The sequence below is a fragment of the Rhododendron vialii genome, chromosome 11a (genome assembly GCF_030253575.1).
Source record: "Rhododendron vialii isolate Sample 1 chromosome 11a, ASM3025357v1".
In the NCBI taxonomy this organism is placed as follows: domain Eukaryota; kingdom Viridiplantae; phylum Streptophyta; class Magnoliopsida; order Ericales; family Ericaceae; genus Rhododendron; species Rhododendron vialii.
Genome location: NC_080567.1, coordinates 23,856,387 through 23,878,880, shown reverse-complemented (window position 1 = coordinate 23,878,880; position 22,494 = coordinate 23,856,387). Strand labels below are relative to the sequence as shown.

Here is a 22,494-nt window from a genome sequence, read left to right as displayed (position 1 = left end):
TTGATCCACATGGGATCACGTTCGGTAAGAACTCAAGTTTGCAGAGGAGTGCCACATTAGTATCCTCCTCAGCCTTACGAAATTACTAATGCCAAGACCGCAGCTTTGCACACAGTATCCCAATTCACAAGATGGATTTTCTTTTTATTGCCATTGTCTAGGGAATTTTTGAAAGATGTACACTACATTGGAATATCCTAGAAAAATGTTAGTATATAGAGAGTTCTTATAAGAGAACCCTAGTTTACACCACCCATTGTGGGCCTAGCCGTGCATTCATTGTAATAATCTGAACCGTTTATCTCATAGGATCCACATAATAGTATATCTATGTCAAAAATTAACTTGATCGGACATAGATAGGTTACTAGGTATATCCAAAATTAAATTTTAGTTTATAAAATATATTACCATGCTTAGTTTAATTTTAAAGAATCAAACCTTCCATTTAAGTTCCAAAAAAAACCTGCTCTTCGTAGATGGTAGCGGTAAGGTCAATCGGTGACAGTGGGACAGCTGCGTCGAGCGGCGTCGGGCGACGGCGACGAGAGAGAGGGGGTTGTGTATGGGTGTTGAATTTAGGGGACATGTGATTGGATTAAGTTTTATAGAAAAAAGTGTTTTATTTTAATAAGGGTATTTTTAAGTTTTTTTTTTTTTTTTTAAAATTTTGAATGCCAAACCAACTAATTTTTAAGTATTTCTATGCAAAGGACTAATATTAAAGTTTTCTAAAAAAATTACTCCCTCCGTCCCTTTTTAAATGTCCTGTTTTGTAACTTCAACTTATTAAAAAGACATCATCATTATACCTTTCACATCAACTTTTTCCTCCACTTTCCCTACTTACCCATCATCATTACATTTTTACTCACTAACTTTTCAAAATGGAATCTACTTTTAGGGACAAAATAGACAATACACCAACTTTTACCCACTAACTTTATAAAATGGACACTTATTAAGGGACAGTCCAAAATGAAATACTGGACTCTAAAAAAGGGACGGAGGGAGTATGACTCAATATTTTAGAAAGTCCGAAAAGAGCGACTAAAAGGAGAAAAAAAGACAGGCTGAAACTCAAGCAAACCAAACGGAGGTGTAAAAACACAGGCGCAGCAACGTGGGGACGAAACCTACACTAGGCCCCCTGCAACTCTCTCTCTCTCTCTCTCTCTCTCTCTCTCTCCTCTAACCCATATGATTATGCGTTCTGAAGAAGAGGAATCGACTGGTAAAAACAGCCTCTCTACTTTCTTTGACGTCTACGGTCCACAAGTACTCTCTCTCTCTCTCTCTCTCTCTCTCTCTCTCTCATTCAGGGAGTTGTAGTTTTATATTAGCATTTTGATGATTTGTTTTGGCACATATGTTCGTTGTTTACAAGTATTGGTAGGAGTGGGATTTGGAAAAAAAAAATGAGATAAAAATTCATGGTAGTGTTGGTATATGCTCTGTAATTATTTGTTTTTCGCCTTTATGCAAGTAGAATTAGGTTGTGAAGTGTGAAAGAGATGATTTTGTAGAATAAATTGGCTCTGTTTTCATTTTGTGCTTATTTGTTAGTTGTTGATTTGAATTAGTGTATCAGTTCAGTGGGAGGATGTAATGCTCTGAAAAATCAGAAGATGGAGCAAAAGTAATGAACTTTTTTACAGTTGGGTATGTTAGGGATTTACCGACGGACAACAAATTGGAAGGAAAATGTATGAAATAATGTTTAGGTTCGATGAAATAATGTTTAGGTTACACATTTCATGCCTTCTTATCTTTTGTAGTATTTCCTTTGTCTTTCCTGTGGGCCGTATAGATTCCTCCTCAAATCCATTAGCCATTAGCGTTTGTTTGTAAGTTAGGGAAAAGAAGAGAAAGTTGAAACTTTTCTTTTGATTGTTTGGATTGGGAAGAAAGAGGAGAGAAAATAGCAAATTAAAGATTGAGTGTAGTCAAATTTTCCTCAACACTTTCCTTGTTGGTTATTTCCTCTTCTCTTCCCTTATTTTCTCCAAGTTCCGAACAGAGTGTTAGATGCATGCAAAGCCTACTTGGGGTCGTACGCAAAATAAAAGCCTAAAGTGATTTCTTTCATTTTTCCGTCCTTCAACTGCTGTTAGATTTTGAGTAAGATGTATGCACTTACGGGTGAGTATATATAGATGTATGTATGTCCACTTGAATCTCTTAGTTGAAGTTTCTAAGTTTCAGCCTGGAGTTTATGGAAAGCTAGAATGTTGTAACCATCATTGTATGAAGTGGCAACTGTTTTTGTACGGCAATGGGCTGCAAGCTTAAAGTTGGCTTATTAAGTTAAATAAATTGTTCACAGTTATGTTATTGTGGTTTGGTTGCATGTAAATTACACTCTAGTTATGCTTGTCACGCAGGCGAAAGCAGATGTTATTTTTAAGACACCTGAGGCTGACTCAACTTTGAATCTGCAAGTGGGTAGCGACAACTGTTTTTCTTTTTTAGCTCCAGTGATATTAGATAAGTTTGATTAGATTTTGCATGATGAAGCAGGACATTCAGGGACTTGTCATGTGGGTGTTAGCTGAAGGATTCATGCCATCATGGGTGTTTATCAAAGTAAGGAAAATATAATTTTGCTTTGCCTAACTCTGGTCTTCATTTTAAGCACCTAAATACTTATGGTATGCGCTGTCCAAGATTTTAACTTATCCCCTTTTCTTTTCTTTTTTGAACGGCGAAGAAAACTTATCACCTTTTAAATCATATGTATTTTATTCATTTCTATTTAAAAGGATTATAATGTTCCTTCTACATTATCAATCCTGTAATGCACTAAACTTTCATTACCTTTATCCACCACATGATCAACCTAAGGACTCTTATTGCTGTCCTGCACCATTTGATTCTAATCAAACGCTTGTTTGGACATATTATTGAGTGTTTTGCACTTTAAAGTCCCGATATTCATCTCTTGTTTAGTCTGGGATGGAAAGATTTGTGTACCATGTTTACTTGAATGGAAGTGAAGACCAAGTGTTGTTTCCTTTTGATTGTCGAATAAAACAAGCATTTGATAGAAGCGAAGAATGTTTTCTGTTGCATTCCTTACAAAATACAATGGACACGGTGGCTATGTTTCGGTGTGTGATTTACGTATCAAAAAAATGTTTCAGGGTGTGATTTACAAGAGAAACAATTTCGAACTTTTGCATATACTGAAATAGAACTATTTTGATATGCAGAACAAGCCCCTGATTCCAAAAGTGGTTATGCTTTATGTCCCTGGCCTTGATGCAGCTTTGTACTTGTCACAGTCTAAAACACTAAAAGGTTTAAAGCAATGCTGTGGTATTCCAAGGGCAGTATTAGCTCTAAGGTTGGTGATTACTATAATTCGTTGTCTTTATACTGTTTTCTAAATATATATATTTTCTTATGCTCCAATTATTTTTTGGTGTTTCTGTTGTCCTAGCTGTGTATCAGATGGAATGCAGACCGTAGATGCACTCCTCACCCTCAGGCTTAAAAGGAAAAGGAATGAAGCTGATTCAGTTTTGAGGAAAGCTGCCCAGACATCTGAACAAGGTGTGTCAGCAGTTTCATTAATCATCACCCTTTTTGGGGACTGAGAAAATTAATGACCACTTTGTGAGATGAAGGAAACTTAGAATGTTTTACAGCCACGAAGAATTATGTGGTTTATAGGGATTACTAGTTTTCCATTACCGTTTTGTAGGATGAGGCCCCCAAAAAGGCTGCCCTGCAATCAAATACAGCGGACTTGGGATGTTTAGGGTTTTTGTTTTTCATAATTTGAGGAAGTCAGATTGAAGCATATGATGGGTTTAGGGTTCAATTTAATCAATAGATAGGCTGGATTCTTCTATGAAATTGGATGTTAACGCTTGCAGGAACTTCTGAACAGCAGATATTCTTGGTTTTCAGAACTACAATGGTAGGGAAATTAGACTTCGGTGTTCTAGAAGAAAAGACAAGGGTTTGGGAATTAGTATTGGCACAGCCGCATAAGCATCATTATCATTGCTATTGTCACTCTCATCAATGTCGATATCATCAATCAGAAAACCTTTAGCCTTGTTATCCAGGATCTTCGTCAGAAATAATGTAAGAAAGGAACATAAGAGTTCGTAGCCAAGTATTTGATCAAATAAGATCGTCAGTTCCTCTCGGATCTATCTCTGCAATAACCCTAGTGCTTCCAAGGTTTTTAGAGGGTTTTTAGTGTAGAGAAGTCTTGAAATTTACTAGAATTTAAAACGATGCTTGAAATCTTTTAAAGGTCTTTTGGAGTCTTGTGTAGAACCAATCAATGGTAAAAAGAAAAATCTGCAGCTAAAAATAGCTAGTCTACTTATCTAAGTCGATTCCATGCCTGAATCCTATTAAACAAAGGTACCCTAAAACTACAATCTAGGCTATCTAGCTACTTCCAAACAAGTGGAGGACATCAAAAAACTCCTGAAAGAACACAACGTAGGAACCCATGCATGGAATGGATACAAAATTACAGAAATACACTTAATTTGCAGTCACAAAGTTACCACTGGTATTACTTATATGATATCCAGCACAACGGGAGTTAAAATCACATGGGTTTGCCAAACCCATCCAAAAGAAGTCTTGGGTGAGGCCACACTAATGGTGGGACCCATTCGGTCATTGTGTTTCCATGTGAGCTTTCTTTCTTCTCTTTGTTTCCAATATTTTATTGTGAAGTGTTTGATCACCTCATCACCATCACAAGGTATTACTAGCAATTAGGTGTAATGTAACTTCCGTGGTGTTATTGAATTTGGAAATCTGGAGAGTATTTTCTAGTTTTTAATTTGGTAGGTTTGCCAGACCTATTGCATGTGAAAATGTTGTATGTGGCATTGTGGCTAGCATTTAGAACGATAGCTTGTTATGGCCCAAATCTAGATTATGTATTTCTAAACTGTCATTTTATCAAGAAATAAAAGGTATTGGTACAAAGCGAACCAGAAATTCTAGAGAAGGGGGCATAGATGGATAGAGGGAGGGAGGGAAAATAACATTAGCCATCCTTTTCGTATCCTTTTTAAAAAAGGAAGTGCAATCTGATGGGGTTTGACTGGAATCGAAGCTGCATCCAGTGCCTGTTTTCATGCAACAGATTGCTATTGCAAATTATTGGAAAAGCCAAAAAGGGATCGCAAAGTTGTATGAATCAATTATATTTTGACATGTGGCTTGCCATTCCAAGACGTTTCAATTTTATGTTCCTTGTGATCAATAATTTCTTACTCTTGACATTATGCAGGAGCTTTTGGTTCTAGTCCAGAGAATCTATCATTTGCCGATCTTGTGAAAGATATTCCATTCCCTATTACATACTATACACTTACAACAAAGCAACTAGAAGATAATGGATACATTCATGATCAACCAGGTGACAGGAATCTTTCATGATGTCTTTTTACGTTCGTAAATTTGATGCATCTTTTGTTTGTATATACTTTTGAGTAGTTAGGAGATTGACCCTTTAGTTGATATCTACTAATTGCAGATTTTCTTTCAACGCTTCCATCTCCTTCAGAAAAATCTCCTCATGAATTGTTGGCACTTGACTGTGAAATGGTAAGCCAACAGATACAATCAACTTTTCTAGAAGAATAAATTTCAAGGCACAGAAGTTTCATGTCAAGAAGTCGTTCCATTTTTTATCATAGAAATGTTATACTTTTTTTATCATACAAATGTTACTTAAAATTCAAATAGTTGTTGATGTCCCTTGGACTTTTCTCTTCCTAATAATTTTTCCTCTACTTTGTTTTCCCATCTTCATTTCCGTTTGATTTCTCCCATGTGTTGCATATGCATGAATGTTTTAAATTTATAACGTAACTAGGTTTGATTATGTTATGTAGCTACTTTGTATGGTGATATCCTCTTTCGCGTTGCGTTTAGTATATCAAGTAATAACTAACTGACAAGGAAACGTGATTGTGGGGTGGACTAGCATATCGAGGTCTTCACCAATTTCAAAAGTTAGGTTGTGAAATCATGTGTTTGTTCATCAAATGCAGCTTTCTTAATTGTTTTTATTCCTTTGTCGTCAACTAAGTTAAGAAAAAATGAAGTAATCAGAAGTTGAACCATGTTTGTCATTTTCCTCATGTAGAATAACTGCTGCTCATTGAATTCACTCCTCTTTGTTAGAAGTTAAAAAAGATACCAATGGGGCAAAGAGTAAATTTTCTTCGCTAACGAACATTTTCCATCATTGTACTTGAGAGAATGATTTACCTAGCTCACATGTTTTGATTGAGTTAATCATCATATTTTGTACTTTCTCTTTTGTTATGGTTGTTGGTTTTGTTATTGTTAATTTCCTCACTATTTCCTGTTCTTTTAGTGCGTGACAAATGAGGGGTTCGAGCTCACAAAAGTAACACTGATCGATATTAAAGGGCAGGTATGCCAAACTAATTTTCCTTTGTACCTTAATCTTTTTCCATTGCACTATTTCTTTTTCTTGCATTTGGTGGAGGGGAATGAGAGTGAGATTCTTTCCTCCATGTTGTTTTCAGTTTCATCTCATAACACTAGATGTTACCTGTGCTGTGGAAGATGGTGTATATGTATGCTAAATTAGCAAATATAAGTTCATTTCAGTCCAACAAATTTTCTTTTCATCTAATGTGTGGCTTTAATATCATTGACTCATGCCTTCTTGTACAGAGGTTTTGTAAGCTTTTTAAAGTTGTTTGTCATATCTTATTGTTGAAACTCCGCCAAATCCTTACCACCACCCCCACCACACCAGCGTTGTTATTCTCAGCACTACAATTGTTGGAGTGAATCTTTAATGAGGGTTTTAATTGCTGCATAATTAGTATTTTGCATAATTAGTGTTTTGGGCCTTTTGGCTAATCCCAAATTTGTTATTTCATGCAGGTACTGTTGGATGAACTGGTTAAACCAGCAAACAGTATTGTTGATTACAACACCAGGTAAATGTTTAGTTTACTTTTCATTAGATGCACAGTGGTTGTCTGTTGATTTGTTCCCCTTCATTTCCTGGGATATCTGTTTATTTTGACTACTAAAATTTGCGGGCGCTGCTGCCCACACTGTACATTGAAATATGGTTGCACTGAAGTACACATCCCATACCCAATGTCAGTGGTCGAGGCACTTTGGTGCTCCATAATTCATCGGGAGTTTCTTTTCCAAGAATTTACATAGTTTAGTTAGGTTCTTTAATTGTTGCGTGGGCTATATAAATTTGATATTTGAACATCTTGTTACAATTTCATACTGCCAGTTAAATTTGGGTAACATGGAAATTTCTGTCATCTTTAAAATGAAAGTTCTAATATTCTTAAGCATTGGCTACATCATTCATCATCTTGAAAAAAGCCCTTCTCTTCGAATTTTCATTGCTTGAGATAATTTCTGCATCTGACTTGTATTCATGATTAATCTTTTCCAATACCTGTTGATGTAGATGGATTTGCATTTTAACCTATAAATTTTGCATCTGTAATCTAGGCCTTTGAAAGGTTAAGTCTCTGGTGTCCGAAGGAGTAAAGTAGAAACATGAAAGTCTATCGGCATCACTCGAAGAACTCAATCCAAGCTCCCGCTCCCTTGTAATCCCATTGATAAGTCTTCTTGGAGTTTGTCGTTCTGTATAGTACTCCCTTCGTCCCAATTTATTTGTCCAATTTCGAAATACTTGCCCTTCAAAAAATTGTCTATATCTCACAATCTATAATGCTTTATATAATTTCGAAAACATCGTATTATAGACCTAATCGAGATCTATCAAACAAGATCCATATTGTATATACAAAACATTATATACCGAAACATATAGACAATTTTGTAGGAGGTCCCAAATAGTGAAAAGGGACAAACAAATCGGGACAGAGGGAGTAATGTACAATAACATTGACCATTGATCCACATCCATTAAGATACCAGCCAAGTTCAAAGGCTCCATAGCAACGAGCACGGATTTTTGTGGAAGCTTTAGTCTGCGAGGATATTGGGACAAGTTATTCCCGTGGGTACTACCCTTTCATAAACATTCTTCCTGAAGTCTGTGAGGATGTTGGCACATGTTCATAAACATGTTGATTGTCTATCTGTACACTTGGGTATTCCCTTTTCATTTAATCTCTTATAAATGCAGGGCAGGGTGGGGAACCAATTATTATCCCCAAACGAAACCATTTGGTGATTCTTTACCTTACTATTATCAGTTACCCTTTGGGGGAAAGTAGGCAGAAAACCACCCCAAATCCCGATATAGCCGGAGTATGGTTGGTATTCGACAAGTCGGGAAAGTATGTAATCCAAACTCAAAGAAAATAGATATTGTTAAATTGTTAGGGTTTTTTTTTGTTATGTATCCTTTACATAGGGGTATACTTGTACTTGTACCTTTGTCCATATATATATACAAAGTGTGAGAGAGAGAAACCTAATTTTGGTGGCTCTCCTTTTTCCCCAAAAGTTCACATGGTATCAAAGCATATACCTGGGAACTCCTGCCCTTTTTCTCATTGCTGATCAATCTCAGGACTGTTGCCGGACGGCAACTGACCTCCGGCGACCTTCTCTGGCCCCAAATAGCTCCGTACTGCTCGAAGCTCCTCCTCCGACCTCAGATCTGGCGTTCTGACCCACTTCCGACGTTACCCATACTCGCCGGAGCCTCGCCGGCCTTTTCCGACGTCGTCTGGTCTCATCAGAGCCTCGTCGGACCTCCGACAGCCCATTCAAGGTCAACCCAGTTCAGTCCAAGCCTCGTCCATCATCGACGAGGTTGACCCAGCACTCGCCTACTCTCGCTAGCACTTTCCGACCTCTGATGAGGTTGACCCAACCTCCGGCAACTTTGCCAGACCTCCGGCAACTCTGTTTGCAGAAGTTTTGGACTGGGTCAGCCTTTCTTTCAGGTATTTCGGCTCTTGACTTGAGGTTTTGAACTATTTGGGCTCTGTTTGGGCCCTGGGTCAGTGTACCTTGAACTATTTGAAGCTATTGGTGTTAGAGTTACCTTATCTCCTATTCAGCATTTGATCTGGTAGCTGCGTTTTGATCACCAACTTGTGGGTGTTGTAGCCTTTCATTGTTTCTGTTGATATGTCGGGGGATCCCAAACCTGCTTCCGCTAGTGTAAATGATGACTTGTGTCGTGTTGGGACTCTGGATAACTCTCTTCTTGATATTTGTCAAATTAAGTTGGATGGTACCAACTATTTGCTTTGGTCTCGCTCTTTTACCTTGGCTGTTACGGCTCGTGGCATGTCGAAATTCATTGCAGGCCTTGTTACACAACCAACAGATGCTGGACCAGAGCTTGAGATTTGGAAGTCACAGAATGCTTTGGCTATGACATGGTTATTCAACTCTATGTTACCTACTATTCGTCATATCTTCTTGCTCCTGGACACTCCATATACGGTTTGGACTACTGTAGCACAAACCTATTCCCAAAAGGGTAATGATGCTCAAGCCTTTGAGTTGAGGACGAAACTTAGGGGATTGGATCAATACAATCGGTCCCTTGTTGAGTATTATGCTGAGTTGCGTGGAGTGTGGCAAGAGCTTGATTACTATCGGGCCTTTCAAGCTGTTTGCGCTGCTGATGCCACTACATTCCACCAGATGGTGGAGAAGGAGCGCATCTATGATTTTCTTGCTGGCCTTGACATAGAATATGATCCCATTCGAGTGCAGGTGCTAGGCCGGGTTCCTTTTCCTACTTTGGGGGAGGCCTATGCATGTGTTCAACAGGAGGAGAGTAGAAGGAGTGCGATGGTCCGTCCTTCTATTCCGGATCGCTCTGCCTTGATTGCTATTCCTCCTCCACGGGATGGTAAGTCTTCCCAGGGTCAGTTTGGTGATAAAAGTGGTTTTGTTGATAGAGAATTGCTCCGTTGTGACTATTGCAATAAAACCAGGCATACGAGAGAATTTTGTCGGAAGTTACATGACTGTCCCTCTAGCGGGAAAGGCAATGGGAAAGGTAGTGGGAAAGGTGGTGGTCCTGTGCGTTCTCATGCCCATGTTTTGGAGTCTACTGGTGACATGTTACCTGACCCTATTGGCACTCATTTGCAAGCTCCAATGCCCGGTCCTTCCCAAAGTGGTGGTGTTCTTTCTCAGGGGAAGTTACAGACTCTCAGGCGCCTAATGACTAAGCTTGATTCTCCATCTGCCACGGCTTCTGCTTCCACTACATTCTCTTACTTTGCTCACACAGGTATCCCCGCTAGTGCATCTACTGCTTCTTACTCTCTTCCTTGGATAATAGATTCAGGTGCCACCGATCATATATGACAGGTTGTTCATCCTTTTTTGACTCCTACTCTACATGTTCTAGTAAGGATAAAGTCAGAGTCGTTGATGGTTCCCTATCTGCTATTTCAGGGAAAGGTTCCATCCGCTATTCTCCAACCATTTCTCTTTCTTCAGTTCTCCATGTTTCAAATTTTTTGACTAACCTTTCTGTTAGTAGTCTTACCCATTCACTGAATTGCTCCGTGACTTTTTTTTCCTACACATTGTGTCTTTCAGGAGCTGGATACGGGGAGAATGATTGGCAGTGGTAAAGCTTTTTTGGAGTCTGCATCTCGTCCATCTTTTACACCCTTATCGTTGGGTCAAGCTCTTGCAAGAGATACGAGTTTAACTCTTTCTTTATTGCATCAGTGACATCGTAGATTAGGTCACCCATCTTTTGGGATTTTAGAATTTTTTTTTTCCTACTTTAACTAAGCAATGTAGCAGGAGTCAGTTTTTTTGTGAAACGTGTGAGCTGGCTAAACACAAACGCTCTTTTTATGCTCCTGTTAATCAAAGAAGTGATTCTTCTTTTACAGTTATTCATTCTGATGTTTGGGGTCCTTCCCCGGTTACTTCTATTTCTGGTTATCGATGGTTTGTCACTTTTATTGACTATTATTCTCGTGTCACTTGGGTGTATTTACTTCGGTCCAAAAATGTAGTGTTTTCATGCTTTAAATCTTTTCATCAGATGGTTCGTACTCAATTTGACACCAACATTAAAATCCTTCGTAGTGATAATGGGACTGAGTATCTTGATGGGCAATTTCGGACATATCTTAGTGAGTATGACATTCTTTTTCAAACAACTTGTGTTAGCATTCCACAGCAGAATGGGGTTGCTGAACGTAAAAATCGTCATCTTGCTAAGGTAGTCCGTTCTCTCTTGTTCACCATGAATGTCCCAAAATTTTATTAGGGCGAAGCTGTTCTTATTGTAGCTTATCTTATCAATCGCATGCCATCCAGTGTTCTTCAATTTAAAATTCCTCGAGTTTCTTCCTCGTAGTTCTTCGATTTTTTCCCTTCCACCTAGAGTTTTTGGTTGTGTGTGTTTTGTCCATGCTCCTAAACATCCTAGTGGCAAGTTAGATCCTAAGGCTCGTAAATGCGTTTTCCTTGGCTATTCCCCTACCCAGAAGGGATATAAATGCTATGATCCTCACTCCCGTAAACATTTTGTTTCTATGGATGTCACTTTTTGGGAAACAACTTCTTTTTACCCCCTCTCCACTACATCTCTTCAGGGGGAGAATCATATGGAGGAAGAGATGATGACATCCCATACTCAGGAGTCATGGTCTTACTTCCCAATACCTTGTTATGGTGAGGGGGAGAAGGAAAACTCTAGGGAAGAACCCATATCTGAAGCAAGAGCAGAACATGACATGAGTGGCCAAGATGTTGACGATGGTAGACTTTACCCGCATAGGTTGCCTAATTTGCAAAAGTTTTCTCGACGGAAAAAGGGACAACCGGCCTGTGCGATATCACCTTGCCAATCACTATCACCTACTCCGGTTTCAAGTCCAGTTTCTGACTCTTCGGCTGACTCATCTGGTAATGAACCATCTCTTCTGGTTTCTAATAATCTTGATGCTCCTATTGCTCATAGAAAAGGAGTTAGACAGTGTACTCAACATCCCATCTCATAGTTTGTTTCATATGATTGTTTATCACTTCCGTATCGTGCATTTGTTTCCTCTTTCTCTTCCATAGCTATCCCACAGAGTTGGAACGAAGCATTCATAATACCTAAGTGGAAAGAAGCTATGGTAGAGGAGATGGCGGCTTTGAAAAAGAATGGCACCTGGGAACTAGTGTCTCCTCCGGAGGTAAAGAAATCAGTGGGTTGTAAATGTGTGTTCACAGTGAAACATGAGGCAGATGGGACAGTTGAGAGGTACAAGGCGAGACTTGTTGCCAAAGGCTACACTCAGACATACGGAATTGACTATGAAGAAAACTTTGCTCCGGTAGCCAAGATGAACTCTATTCGAACCTTACTCTCTTGTGCTGCTATTTTGAATTGGCCTCTTCAACAATTCGATGTTAAAAATGCATTTCTTCATGGTGATTTAGAAGAAGTGTACATGGATATACCACTAGGTTTCTCTTCCTTTGCAACCGAAGGGAAGGTGTGTAGATTGAAAAAGGCCCTCTATGGATTGAAGCAGTCACCGAGAGCTTGGTTTGACAGATTTCTTAAAGCAATGTTGAGATTTGGTTACCGCCGGAGTCAGGCAGATCATTCTATGTTCATCAAGGGAGGAAATGGCAAGATTGCTATCCTCATTGCAGTGATTTCAAAAGCGCGCGAAGCGCAGGTGTTGCGCTTCGAAGAATAGCACTATAGCGCAAAGCATCAAGGCGCACGATATGGCGCAAGGCGCAAGGCACAGAGGCGCAGAGGCGCACGCTTTTAGTCTTTGATCCAAAAATTGATCCGACGGTGCATAATACACATCCGATGGCAGCGATGCACTGAATAATTTTTCTTTTAAGTCTGATTTAGCCCTAAATCAACCATACGATTCATTCCCAGCCTAACCCAGCAGCAGAGCAGCTTCGGGCGATCGAGATAGCACCTGCAGCTTCAGTCGATCAAGAGTCAGTCGATCCAGAGCAGCTTCGGTCGATCCCGAGCAGCAGCTTCAGTCGACAACAGCAACGGTAACCTCCTCCTCCTCCTCCTTCTTTCTTCTTCTTCTTTCTTCTTTCTTCTTTCTTCTCCGAGAGGACCGAGACTCTGGCCAATTTTTTTTTTCTCTCTCTCTCTTTTTTTTCCTCTTCTTTCTTTTCTTTGAACTCCTGGGCAGTGGGCTGCCGAGTGCCGGCTGTGCCGGCGTGTAGACCTCTATGATTTTGTTCTCGAGCACCCAACCATTTCTCACTTTCATGCTGATATGAATCATCTTCTCCTATTTTGTTCATTTTCTTTCCTTTTTTTATTTTTCCTCTGCCTTTTCATTAGCTTAAGAAAAGATACGTGGGATTTTTTTCTCTCTTTGATGCGGCACCATTGAGTTTTTTTTTTTTTAAAATGACTAATGAGTGACATTAGACTACAGGGTAGAGGATGAGTGACAAGTGTTTGTCTGTCTTGAAAACTTGTTCTAATAAAATTTGTCTCGTTGCGAAGGGAATTTTTTTTTTTGCGCTTCGCCTCAATAAAGCGCGCGCCGCACCTTGCGCCTTGCGCTAAAGCCCCAGGGGACTGTTGCGCCTCGATGCGCCTTTCGCTATTTAAAACACTGCCTCATTGTCTATGTTGATGACATAATTATGACTAGCAGTGATGCAGAAGAAATACTTCATCTTAAGGCTCATCTTGCTCAAGAGTTTGAAATTAAGGATTTGTGGTCATTGAGATACTTTCTTGGGATGGAGGTGGCAAGATCTGATAAAGGTATTTTTGTCTCTCAAAGGAAGTATATCCTTGATCTCTTGGATGAAACGGGGATGTTAGGGTGCAAGCCTGCAGACTCACCTATTGAGGCTAATCATCATCTCAGTGGAGCTATTGGGGAGCATACAGATAAGGAAAGATATCAGAGGCTTGTGGGCTGCCTGATATACTTATCTCACATTAGACCAGATATTACATATGCTGTTGGAGTTGTCAGCCAAGTTATGCATGAGCCACATACAGTTCATCTGGATGCAGTCTATCGTATTTTGAGATATCTCAAATCAGCTCCAGGTAAAGGAATTTTGTTTTGCCAATCATGGTCACTTGAGGTTGGAAGCATTTACTGATGTAGATTGGGCTGGCTCAGTGGATGATAGGCGCTCCACTTCTTGCTACTGCACCTTTTTTGGTGGGAATTTGGTTACTTGGCGCAGTAAGAAGCAGCTAGTGGTAGCTAGATCTAGTGCAAAAGCTGAATATAGGGCTATGGCTCACGGCGTGTGTGAACTTTTGTGGCTCCAAACCCTGTTGAAGGATTTGGGACTCTTTGACGGTGGTCCTATGAAACTTTATTGTGACAACAAATCGGCTATAAATATTGCTCATAATCCTGTGCAGCATGATAGAACAAAGCATATTGAGATTGATAGACATTTCATCAAGGAAAAGTTGAGCAATGGTTTGATATGTATGCCGTTTGTAAGGTCTGAGGACCAGTTAGCTGATATATTTACGAAAGGGCTTAGTAGTAAGATTTTTCATCCCATTGTGTTCAAGTTGGGCTTGATAGATATCTTTGCACCAACTTGAGGGGGAGTGTTAAATTGTTAGGGTTTTTTTTGTTATGTATCCTTTACATAGGGGTATCCTTGTACTTGTATCCTTGTCCATATATATATACAAAGTGTGAGAGAGAGAAACCTAATTTTGGTGGCTCTCCTTTTTCCCCAAAAGTTCACAGATATAATGTTATCTTAGGTAATAGGTATTGATTACATCATGTACTAATTCATGTAGTCTCTCGTGGTTGAAGGCTGTAGCATTCTGATGTCAGCTTATTGATCATAGCCTTATTGACAGGCTTTAACCTTCTATTGTTACATTTTAACCATAGAATCAAACTTTGGTCGGTTTTTTAGCGTTGTGTTTCTTTTTTGTCTCTATTTGTCTCTCTCTCAAAGGGGTGTATTTTTTTTACAATTTAGCACATTGTTGTATTATGCAGATATAGTGGAATTACGTGTGAAATGTTGAGTGGGGTGACCACGACTCTTAAAGATATTCAGGTTTGCTATCGGGTCCTTTCTCCTTGTTTTTAAGCTACATTAGGTACCATGTTTTGTCTCCCTGCATAGCAAGTACTAGAAGAAATAGACACTAATAAGGTGCAGAAACATGTGTTCGTGTGCTATATGCATATAATCCTCAATCCTCGGTTTTTTTGTACTTTTATCCATGTTACTATTTTTGTTTGATATGATAATGTTGTCATGGATGAAAGAGTTTTCCATGTATATTGTAACTTCCCATTCCACGTAAGAAAAATAGCATTCTGTTGCCTGTGGCCCTGTGTACATACCATTTCTATTGTACACATGGTACTCCAATTTTAAATTCCACTTGAAATGAAAATTTTCCAAACAAAAATAGTAACATGGATAAAAGAGTTTTCCATGTATATTGTAACTTCCCATTCCACGTAAGAAAAATAGCATTCTGTTGCCTGTGGCCCTGTGTACATACCATTTCTATTGTACACCTGGTACTCCCATTTTAAATTCCACTTGAAATGAAAATTTTTGGTATAGAGATGCCTTATTCTTTTTAGTCTATATTGTACTTGAATGTTTCACTAGAATGGGGTTATATTATATCAATGTCTGTGGCATATTGGATATGTCCCCAAGAATATGAAAGAAATTTTGATGAAATTTTAGAAGTTGGAGATCATTTATAGTTTCTGAAGCTTTTAGGAAGTCTTAGACATGCATCTAGGAATCCAGAAGTATCCAACTACAAACAGACTGAAAATACTGATGGTACTCCTTTTTTCCAGTGTCTGTTCTTTTTTTGATGTCGGGCTCTTCTACTAGCAGCCTTACCGGGCATCCGATAAGGAATTAAATAATAGTTTCTCCTACCAAGACAGCCACGTGCCCGCCTTCTGTTCTCTTCCAACCTGCTTCTACACAAAACCTTTTAAGCGTCCCTTATTTCTGTAAAATGACAACTTTAACCTTCATTTATTCTGCACACTAAACTAAAGCATTTTGGTTTCCTCCCTCTCACCATTCACCATGCATTAACACCTCTAAGATGAAGTCATTTCTGAAGCCCCCCTTTACTTCTTTCTCAATATTCTCTACAATGTGTCAAGCCATATATCCACGTTGTTGATGGTTGGTCTGATTTATTCTTCCAATTTATGGTGTAAAAGATTTTTGGTTCGGATTTATTTGTCTAAACGGCACAGATGTACATAGATTGGGAAATCCCGAAAAAAAAGCGAAATAGAGAGAACCCATCTACCTCAACACAATAAAACTGCCATTCATGATGAAGAGGTATTAAAACTTGAATAACTTCTCCTTTGTGGTTAGCACAAGAAAGGTGGATTTGAAGTAATTGGTGCAACAAGTTCAACAACGATGGGGACCAAAAATCATGCAAATCACGAGAGCAAAACCCCCAAATAATAAACCTAATCAAATTAATTTTTTTGGCATGTTCATATTGATAAACAGAACCAGTTCAAAGAATGATAGTAGTGATGGTGATGGTGATGGTGATGTGGAAGGGTGACGATAAAAATGGTGGTAATGGGCTCAAGGTAGAAGAGTTTAGTGGTGACAAAAATTGGAGAATGACGGCAATGCAATTGTTGAAAATGCTGTTACTTATAGCCTTTTAAGGCAGCTACACATTGGTTAAGACTCACACGACAGTCGATACTCTGCATTTTGTTTAGCCTGCAATACCAGTAATTGGAATGGAACTCTTGTTTGAGAACTTTAGCTACAGACTTGGGTTAGCTAGCTCAGCTTCTCCTACGGCTATAAGGATTAAGGAACTACGGTAATGCTAAGACAAAGAAGGCCTAATAATGGTGAGTCGAATCAGGCGTGGCAGCTGTTCCAAGACTGGGCAGTGAGAGGATGATGTGGTGGTTCCGATCTTGTTCCAAAAAAGAAGAGCTAGAAAGGGAAAGGAATGGGTCATGAGAGAGAGAGAGAGCGGGGGGGGGGGGGGGGGGGGGAGGGGTGTGTGTGTTCATTTTGTCATTTGGGTTCGAAAAGTTCACATTGCACTGACATGCATGAGAAAGCTGTGCTATTGTTGTTTATTGGACCCGCCTTGACAGACGCCCTTTGGGTGGTTTGTAGAATTTGATATTTTTTGTCTACTGGTGTTCTAGTGATCAATTCACTATGTTGAATGTTGTTTCATAATTCATGCACTGTTGCATCTTATTTTCAGGAAGATTTTCTAAAGTTGGTCAACAAAGAGACTATTCTAGTTGGGCATTCGCTGGAGAATGATCTGTTGGCACTCAAGATCTCTCACAATTTGGTGATTGATACAGCAGTGTTGTACAAGCACCCCCGTGGTGGATCCTACAAAACTGCACTTCGTGTACTAACCAGAAGATTCCTTTCCAGGGAGATACAGGAGTCAGAAAGCGGACATGATAGCGTTGAAGATGCAAGGGCTGCTCTGGAACTAGCACTGCTAAAGATTAGGCATGGCAAGTGATCTGCCTTTTTTGTTTATTCACACCATTAAACTTTGCTTAGTATTGGGTCTCATGGTCACCTTATACTTTGAGTAGGCAATTGGTGACCTTTATGAAGAATTTAGTCAGTGCTTAAAACAATGCACAAGATCGGTTCATTACTTGTCTTTGGATTGTACTTAGATATTGGAGGCATCAATCGATGCAGCACTAATGGGGATGACTAGGGAGTTGATGTTTTTACTATATATATTTTCTAAGGGAACACATGTGTATGCATCCAAATTATGGTGTTTAGCATTGATAAGTCATCACTTAGTTACTGTCTGACTTTTTGAGATCATTGACAAATAAATTGTTCCCCATTTATGCCACTGTTAAAATTGTCCGAGACATTCTGATTAACAATGGTTCCTCCATTTGATACTTTGGACCTCGCTTTTCTTGAACCTTTAGTTCGAGCATCAGCAGCATAAATGTTTCCTGCTACCTCATTTCGTGAACTTTTGACTATGCATCATGCCTTCAGCTACTCCTTCTTGCCCTTGTAGGCACACCTGTAACTTCTGTATGTGGTAGTTGAACTGTACATGGTAACACATGGTAACAAAGACAAATTAGAGTAAAATAAGAAGTTGAAGGGAAATAATCTCAAAATTGAGGATGGATCTCCTCACGCATGTGTATTCCCATGGTGGCTTCAAAATCCTTCGATTCATGATGTGTATCGTATGATTTTATATGTTTACAGGCAATTTCAGTACATATCTCTAAACAGGTCTTACTTTTTTAAAAACCTTATGATTAGCATATGATATGGTACGTATCTTACGATTCCATACATTTAGAGGTCGAACGATACGTATCACCTGAGTATTCTTGCGACATCCGCTTGATCCATGATGTTATCACGATTTATGATAGCCGAAAATGTCAACATTTGTGATATCAAAGTTTTTTTATTACATGGAATAGATTTTTTATTTGCTGTAACATTTTTTTCTGCCAAGATTCACTCTTGTTATCATATCTTATAGTACAAGATTCCTGTCCTGATATGATAGAAAAATCAATACACAACATGTATCCCATTTTGATAACCTTGCTTGTATAAATATACCTTTTCGTAGCATGAATTGGCCTATCTTTTACTTGAAGTGAAATTTTCTTTCAGAGGATTGGAAGTATGCAGGATGCTCTCAAATTGATGGGATTTTCCATTTTTTCTTTTATTTCATGACCATTGAGGTTTCTTGTCTTCGACCTTCTGTGATGCAGTCTTTTGTATTTGATGGTGCAGCCACTTTTTTTGTCCTTTGAACTATTTAGCAACTCCCTAGTCTCATGATGAGTTCATCTCTGTATATCTGTGAGTCACCAAAACTGTCTATAAGTTCTATGCTGAACAAAAAAAAAAACAGTCCGCAAGTTCTATATTCTTTCTGGTATTTGTAGAATTTAGAGTCATAATGAATGAGTTGCTGTTTAAGCCGTCACCTTGGCTTACTGTTTTATGTAATCAGTACCTTTGAAGGCATTCTTATCTGTTATAGAAGTCGTATTGCTTGCGTTCGAGCGGCAGTAATCCTTTGGGCTAGGCATCCATCTTTAGGGCTATATACAATATAAAGAAGTTGTACCAATGTTTTATGTGCAAGGAATAAATTGCTGCTCAGTAATGAGACTGATAGAATGCTTTGCATCTGTTTTATTGCTTCCAGCTAAAACAGACGAGTTTTACTTGGTATTAGTTTCTTGTTTACACATACCAGATATTAAACAAATTCTTTTCCTTCTCGATAGGTATATAATTTCCCCCTCCCCCAGTGAAAACCAGGAAATGGAGCCTAGTCTCTATTATGAAACTAATCTCCTTTGTTTCATGTGCTTTTAACTTCTGTTTCCTAGAATAAATTTCTCAAGAGGTGTCTTTGGTTCTAATATTTGGAATTAGGACCTGATTTTGGTTCACCTCCATCATTTGTGCGGAAGAAGCTTCTTTCATGTTTAAGTGAGTGCGGTAAAGCCTCAACTTTGATTGATAATATCTCCATTGTGAAGCGATATGCTTCTGAGTCATCCCATGCCATTCCAGTATGTTCGGATGAGGAGGCTCTTCTGAAGGCCAGAAAAGAGGTAAAAGTTTTGCTAGTTATGTTTTTCTTATTAAATTCGTAAGGATAGGCTCAAAAGATAACATAAATTGAGTGGGAGTGGTGGCGGTGGTGCGTTGGGGGTGGTTATGGACAGGCTACGTGCTTATACTTTCTCTCCTTTCTTGCTGTAAAGTAGGTTGCAAATGACAAGGTACACTTTGTCTGGGCACACTTCTCAGAATTAAATTCCTACTTCAAGAAACAAGCGGAAGATGTCGAAAGTTTAAATGGAAAGCTTGCGGAGATGATATCGTTGCTTACGTGCGACAAGAGCTCTACCAAAAAAAAAGGCATCAAATACAGTGTAACCTCTGAACTAAAGGACATTTTAACTCGCTTAGATGCAAGAATCAGACGCTTGCACTCCAGCTTACCAATGAATGCTTTGCTTGTTATCTGCACTGGACATGGGAACACTGCAATTGTTCACAGGTATGTTCTCATTCTTTCCAAAGTGTTTATTAATCGGACATACTGTGTTGTCATTTTACTGTCAACTCAGCTGTTTGATTGGAAAAGAAAGTGTAGATGGAAACAGGTCGAGCAACTGCTAATGTTTATAAAATTTATTTTTATGAGGAATATGACCTGTTGATGCCGCCTTATATTTGTCACGTACAAGTATTGATGAGTACAGTCTCTTGTCCCATATTTTTGTTATTTTGTTGCATTTCACTTAGGAGAAGCAATCATGCATTCTTCCCCATACGCCCTCATCTTTCTTTTCCGTTACAGTAATGCCATTACATAGAAGCATATTTGGTACTGCTGCAGAACAGTTAAATGTAACCAATATGAGCATAACTGCAATTGCTAGCTCCCATGATTCGAATACATGTTAATTTTTATCAACTAATATGGTGGTTGTCTTTTGATTTCCTTTCTCCAACTACTAATGATGCACCTATTATGTCGTTTTGCTCGAAGAAATCTAAAGTTTATTTTTAGTACGCCATAATTTCATGTGTAATCTTTATATCGTCTTGCCGTTTTACTTCTTCCTTGTTATGTGCTAATGAATACCAGCTTGCCTTAACATTTCTGCAACAAATTAACAATGGTTATGAAGTTCGAGCAGACACAAACACATGCTAACACGAAAACACTCAAGGATTACATACAGTACCGCACCTATCCATGTAAACCTGTATATTGATTTTTGTTTCTAATTTGTTCAAGATTGACTGCACTTTCATACAATAACTGTTTTTCATTTTTGACAAAAGATAAATATAGCTTTATTAATAAGACCATATCAGTCTAAAGAAGAGTAAGGGGTGCAGACCACACTGGACTGGTACAATGAAAAAAAGTTCATTGCTTCTCTTCGAGAGTCGATGATTGTTTAGTTGATTTTCCACTTATAAGGGTCTCCATACTATTGTGTTTGGTTTCTGTATGTAGTTGTCGAGTCCCCTGCTTAAGCCTTAACAAGCCTCTTGATAATATTTATCTTTGCATTTAGTTTAGTGAGCCACTTGGGTGGTTAGGAATTGGTTTCTTTGCAAACTTAGATTGTCGGCACAACTTATAACAAACTTCACAACTGATTACAGACATCCAATGTGCTAACATTTAAGTTTGTACAGCAAACAAAAAAGATTTCTTCTCTAATCGTATGTTGGGTTGTTAAGGTTTCTTTATCCATTGTGCATTGTTCTTTCTTTACTGGAAAAACACATGGAATGGGGTGACAGCAAGTCACCTCTGGCCTACTTGGCTTCTATTGTTACTCTCTAAGTCTCTATTATGAGCAGTCTCTTACTTCTTCTTCCATGTCTTTTGAGTTTTGAATATTCAATTGGTTGTAAAGTTTTTATTGTGGTTCTCTTTTTGTTGTGCATGGATGAAGACTGAGGAACATGCTTACGGAGCAGACGGATACCACTTTGTGCCGCGAGAAACTTGTCAAGGTCTTGGAAGATCTGCAAGCCCAAGCTGAAGTAGGTTTGTGTTTTGTGGGTGTAAAGCATTGAGTATCTCTTGTTCTTTTTCTGCCCATCTCCTGGTGAGTGCACAAGGGATCGGCACTTCTATTTATTGCATATGTAATCCTAACAACAATGTATTAGTCGCAAAGCTGCTATGCACAAATTTTGCATTTGAAGTTCTGGCTTGTGTTTGTATACTAGTCTCTGTGCCCTTCATCGTCTTCTTCCGATTTCTTTTCTATTCACAGATAGATAAGGATATGTTCCTTTGATGTCTCCAAAAAATTTGACTACGGATTGGATAAATAAATGGATGATACTTGTGTGAAGTTATCAATTTTCCCAAAGTTTAGCTCTTGGGAAATGATGGCCAAAGGAGTTTTTCCATTCCAAGGCTTTGAGTAGGAGATTGCGAGGCTATTTCCTTGGACTTTGTTTTTCTTGTAATAGAGTTAAATGGACTTCTGCTTTCTTTCTTACCAAAGGAAGTTGTCACTTACTGAGTTAGATTCGGGTTTGAGTTTTGCGCCCTCAGCCTCCTTTCTTTGCTTATGTTTGTTGCCTTCCAGAAAAATGGAATTTAGTTTTAGACATGTAAAAATATGTCGACCGGTATATCTATTTCTACCTTATATGAGGGGAAAAGAGAAGGAAAGGATTGAAGTCAGGATATCTGACTTCAGGAGGTGTATATTGAGGCATCAGACGCAAGGCTTCGGTTTTTTTTTATTCCTTTTTTGGTAGATTATTTTGATAACTCTTGTTGGAGTGGTTGATAATGGATAAAATGTACTGGCATTTGGTCATCTGATTAGGGACAATTTGGCTGGTTACCTCGTTCCGTATTGCAGGAGCGTAATTGGATCCACCAAACCAAATTTCCAGAAAACAATGATGGTTAGCCCACCAAACAAAATTTCCAGAAAGAAATGATAATACGGATGACGG

At 38.8% G+C, this 22,494-nt stretch overlaps 2 protein-coding genes across 2 annotated transcripts; both read left to right on the top strand.

The window, feature by feature from the left end:
* The first annotated feature begins 1,075 nt into the window (after positions 1 to 1,075).
* On the top strand, positions 1,076 to 21,875 carry LOC131306591 (small RNA degrading nuclease 5). The gene is made up of 14 exons (XM_058332927.1): positions 1,076 to 1,278; positions 2,385 to 2,441; positions 2,521 to 2,586; positions 3,213 to 3,346; positions 3,443 to 3,555; positions 5,273 to 5,401; positions 5,519 to 5,589; positions 6,368 to 6,427; positions 6,910 to 6,965; positions 14,952 to 15,012; positions 17,204 to 17,471; positions 19,414 to 19,595; positions 19,752 to 20,047; positions 21,468 to 21,875. Exons 1-14 carry the CDS (start codon positions 1,201 to 1,203, stop codon positions 21,589 to 21,591), a joined length of 1,695 nt encoding a protein of 564 aa, XP_058188910.1. The 5' UTR covers positions 1,076 to 1,200; the 3' UTR covers positions 21,592 to 21,875.
* Positions 8,997 to 11,685, top strand: LOC131306592 (uncharacterized). The gene is made up of 2 exons (XM_058332928.1): positions 8,997 to 10,231; positions 10,546 to 11,685. The coding sequence occupies exons 1-2, from the start codon at positions 9,109 to 9,111 to the stop codon at positions 10,578 to 10,580; spliced, it is 1,158 nt and encodes a 385-aa protein (XP_058188911.1). The 5' UTR covers positions 8,997 to 9,108; the 3' UTR covers positions 10,581 to 11,685.
* Positions 21,876 to 22,494: the final 619 nt, after the last annotated feature.

Excerpts from the sequence above, each read along its gene's own strand:
- LOC131306591 (XM_058332927.1), top strand. The coding sequence starts at position 1,201 with ATGATTATGCGTTCTGAAGAAGAGGAATCGACTGGTAAAAACAGCCTC. Across the intron at positions 5,402-5,518 it reads ATACATTCATGATCAACCAG|ATTTTCTTTCAACGCTTCCA; the intron begins GTGACAGGAATC and ends TACTAATTGCAG. Across the intron at positions 6,428-6,909 it reads TGATCGATATTAAAGGGCAG|GTACTGTTGGATGAACTGGT; the intron begins GTATGCCAAACT and ends TATTTCATGCAG.
- LOC131306592 (XM_058332928.1), top strand. The coding sequence starts at position 9,109 with ATGTCGGGGGATCCCAAACCTGCTTCCGCTAGTGTAAATGATGACTTG. Across the intron at positions 10,232-10,545 it reads CTCTTACTTTGCTCACACAG|GAGCTGGATACGGGGAGAAT; the intron begins GTATCCCCGCTA and ends TGTGTCTTTCAG.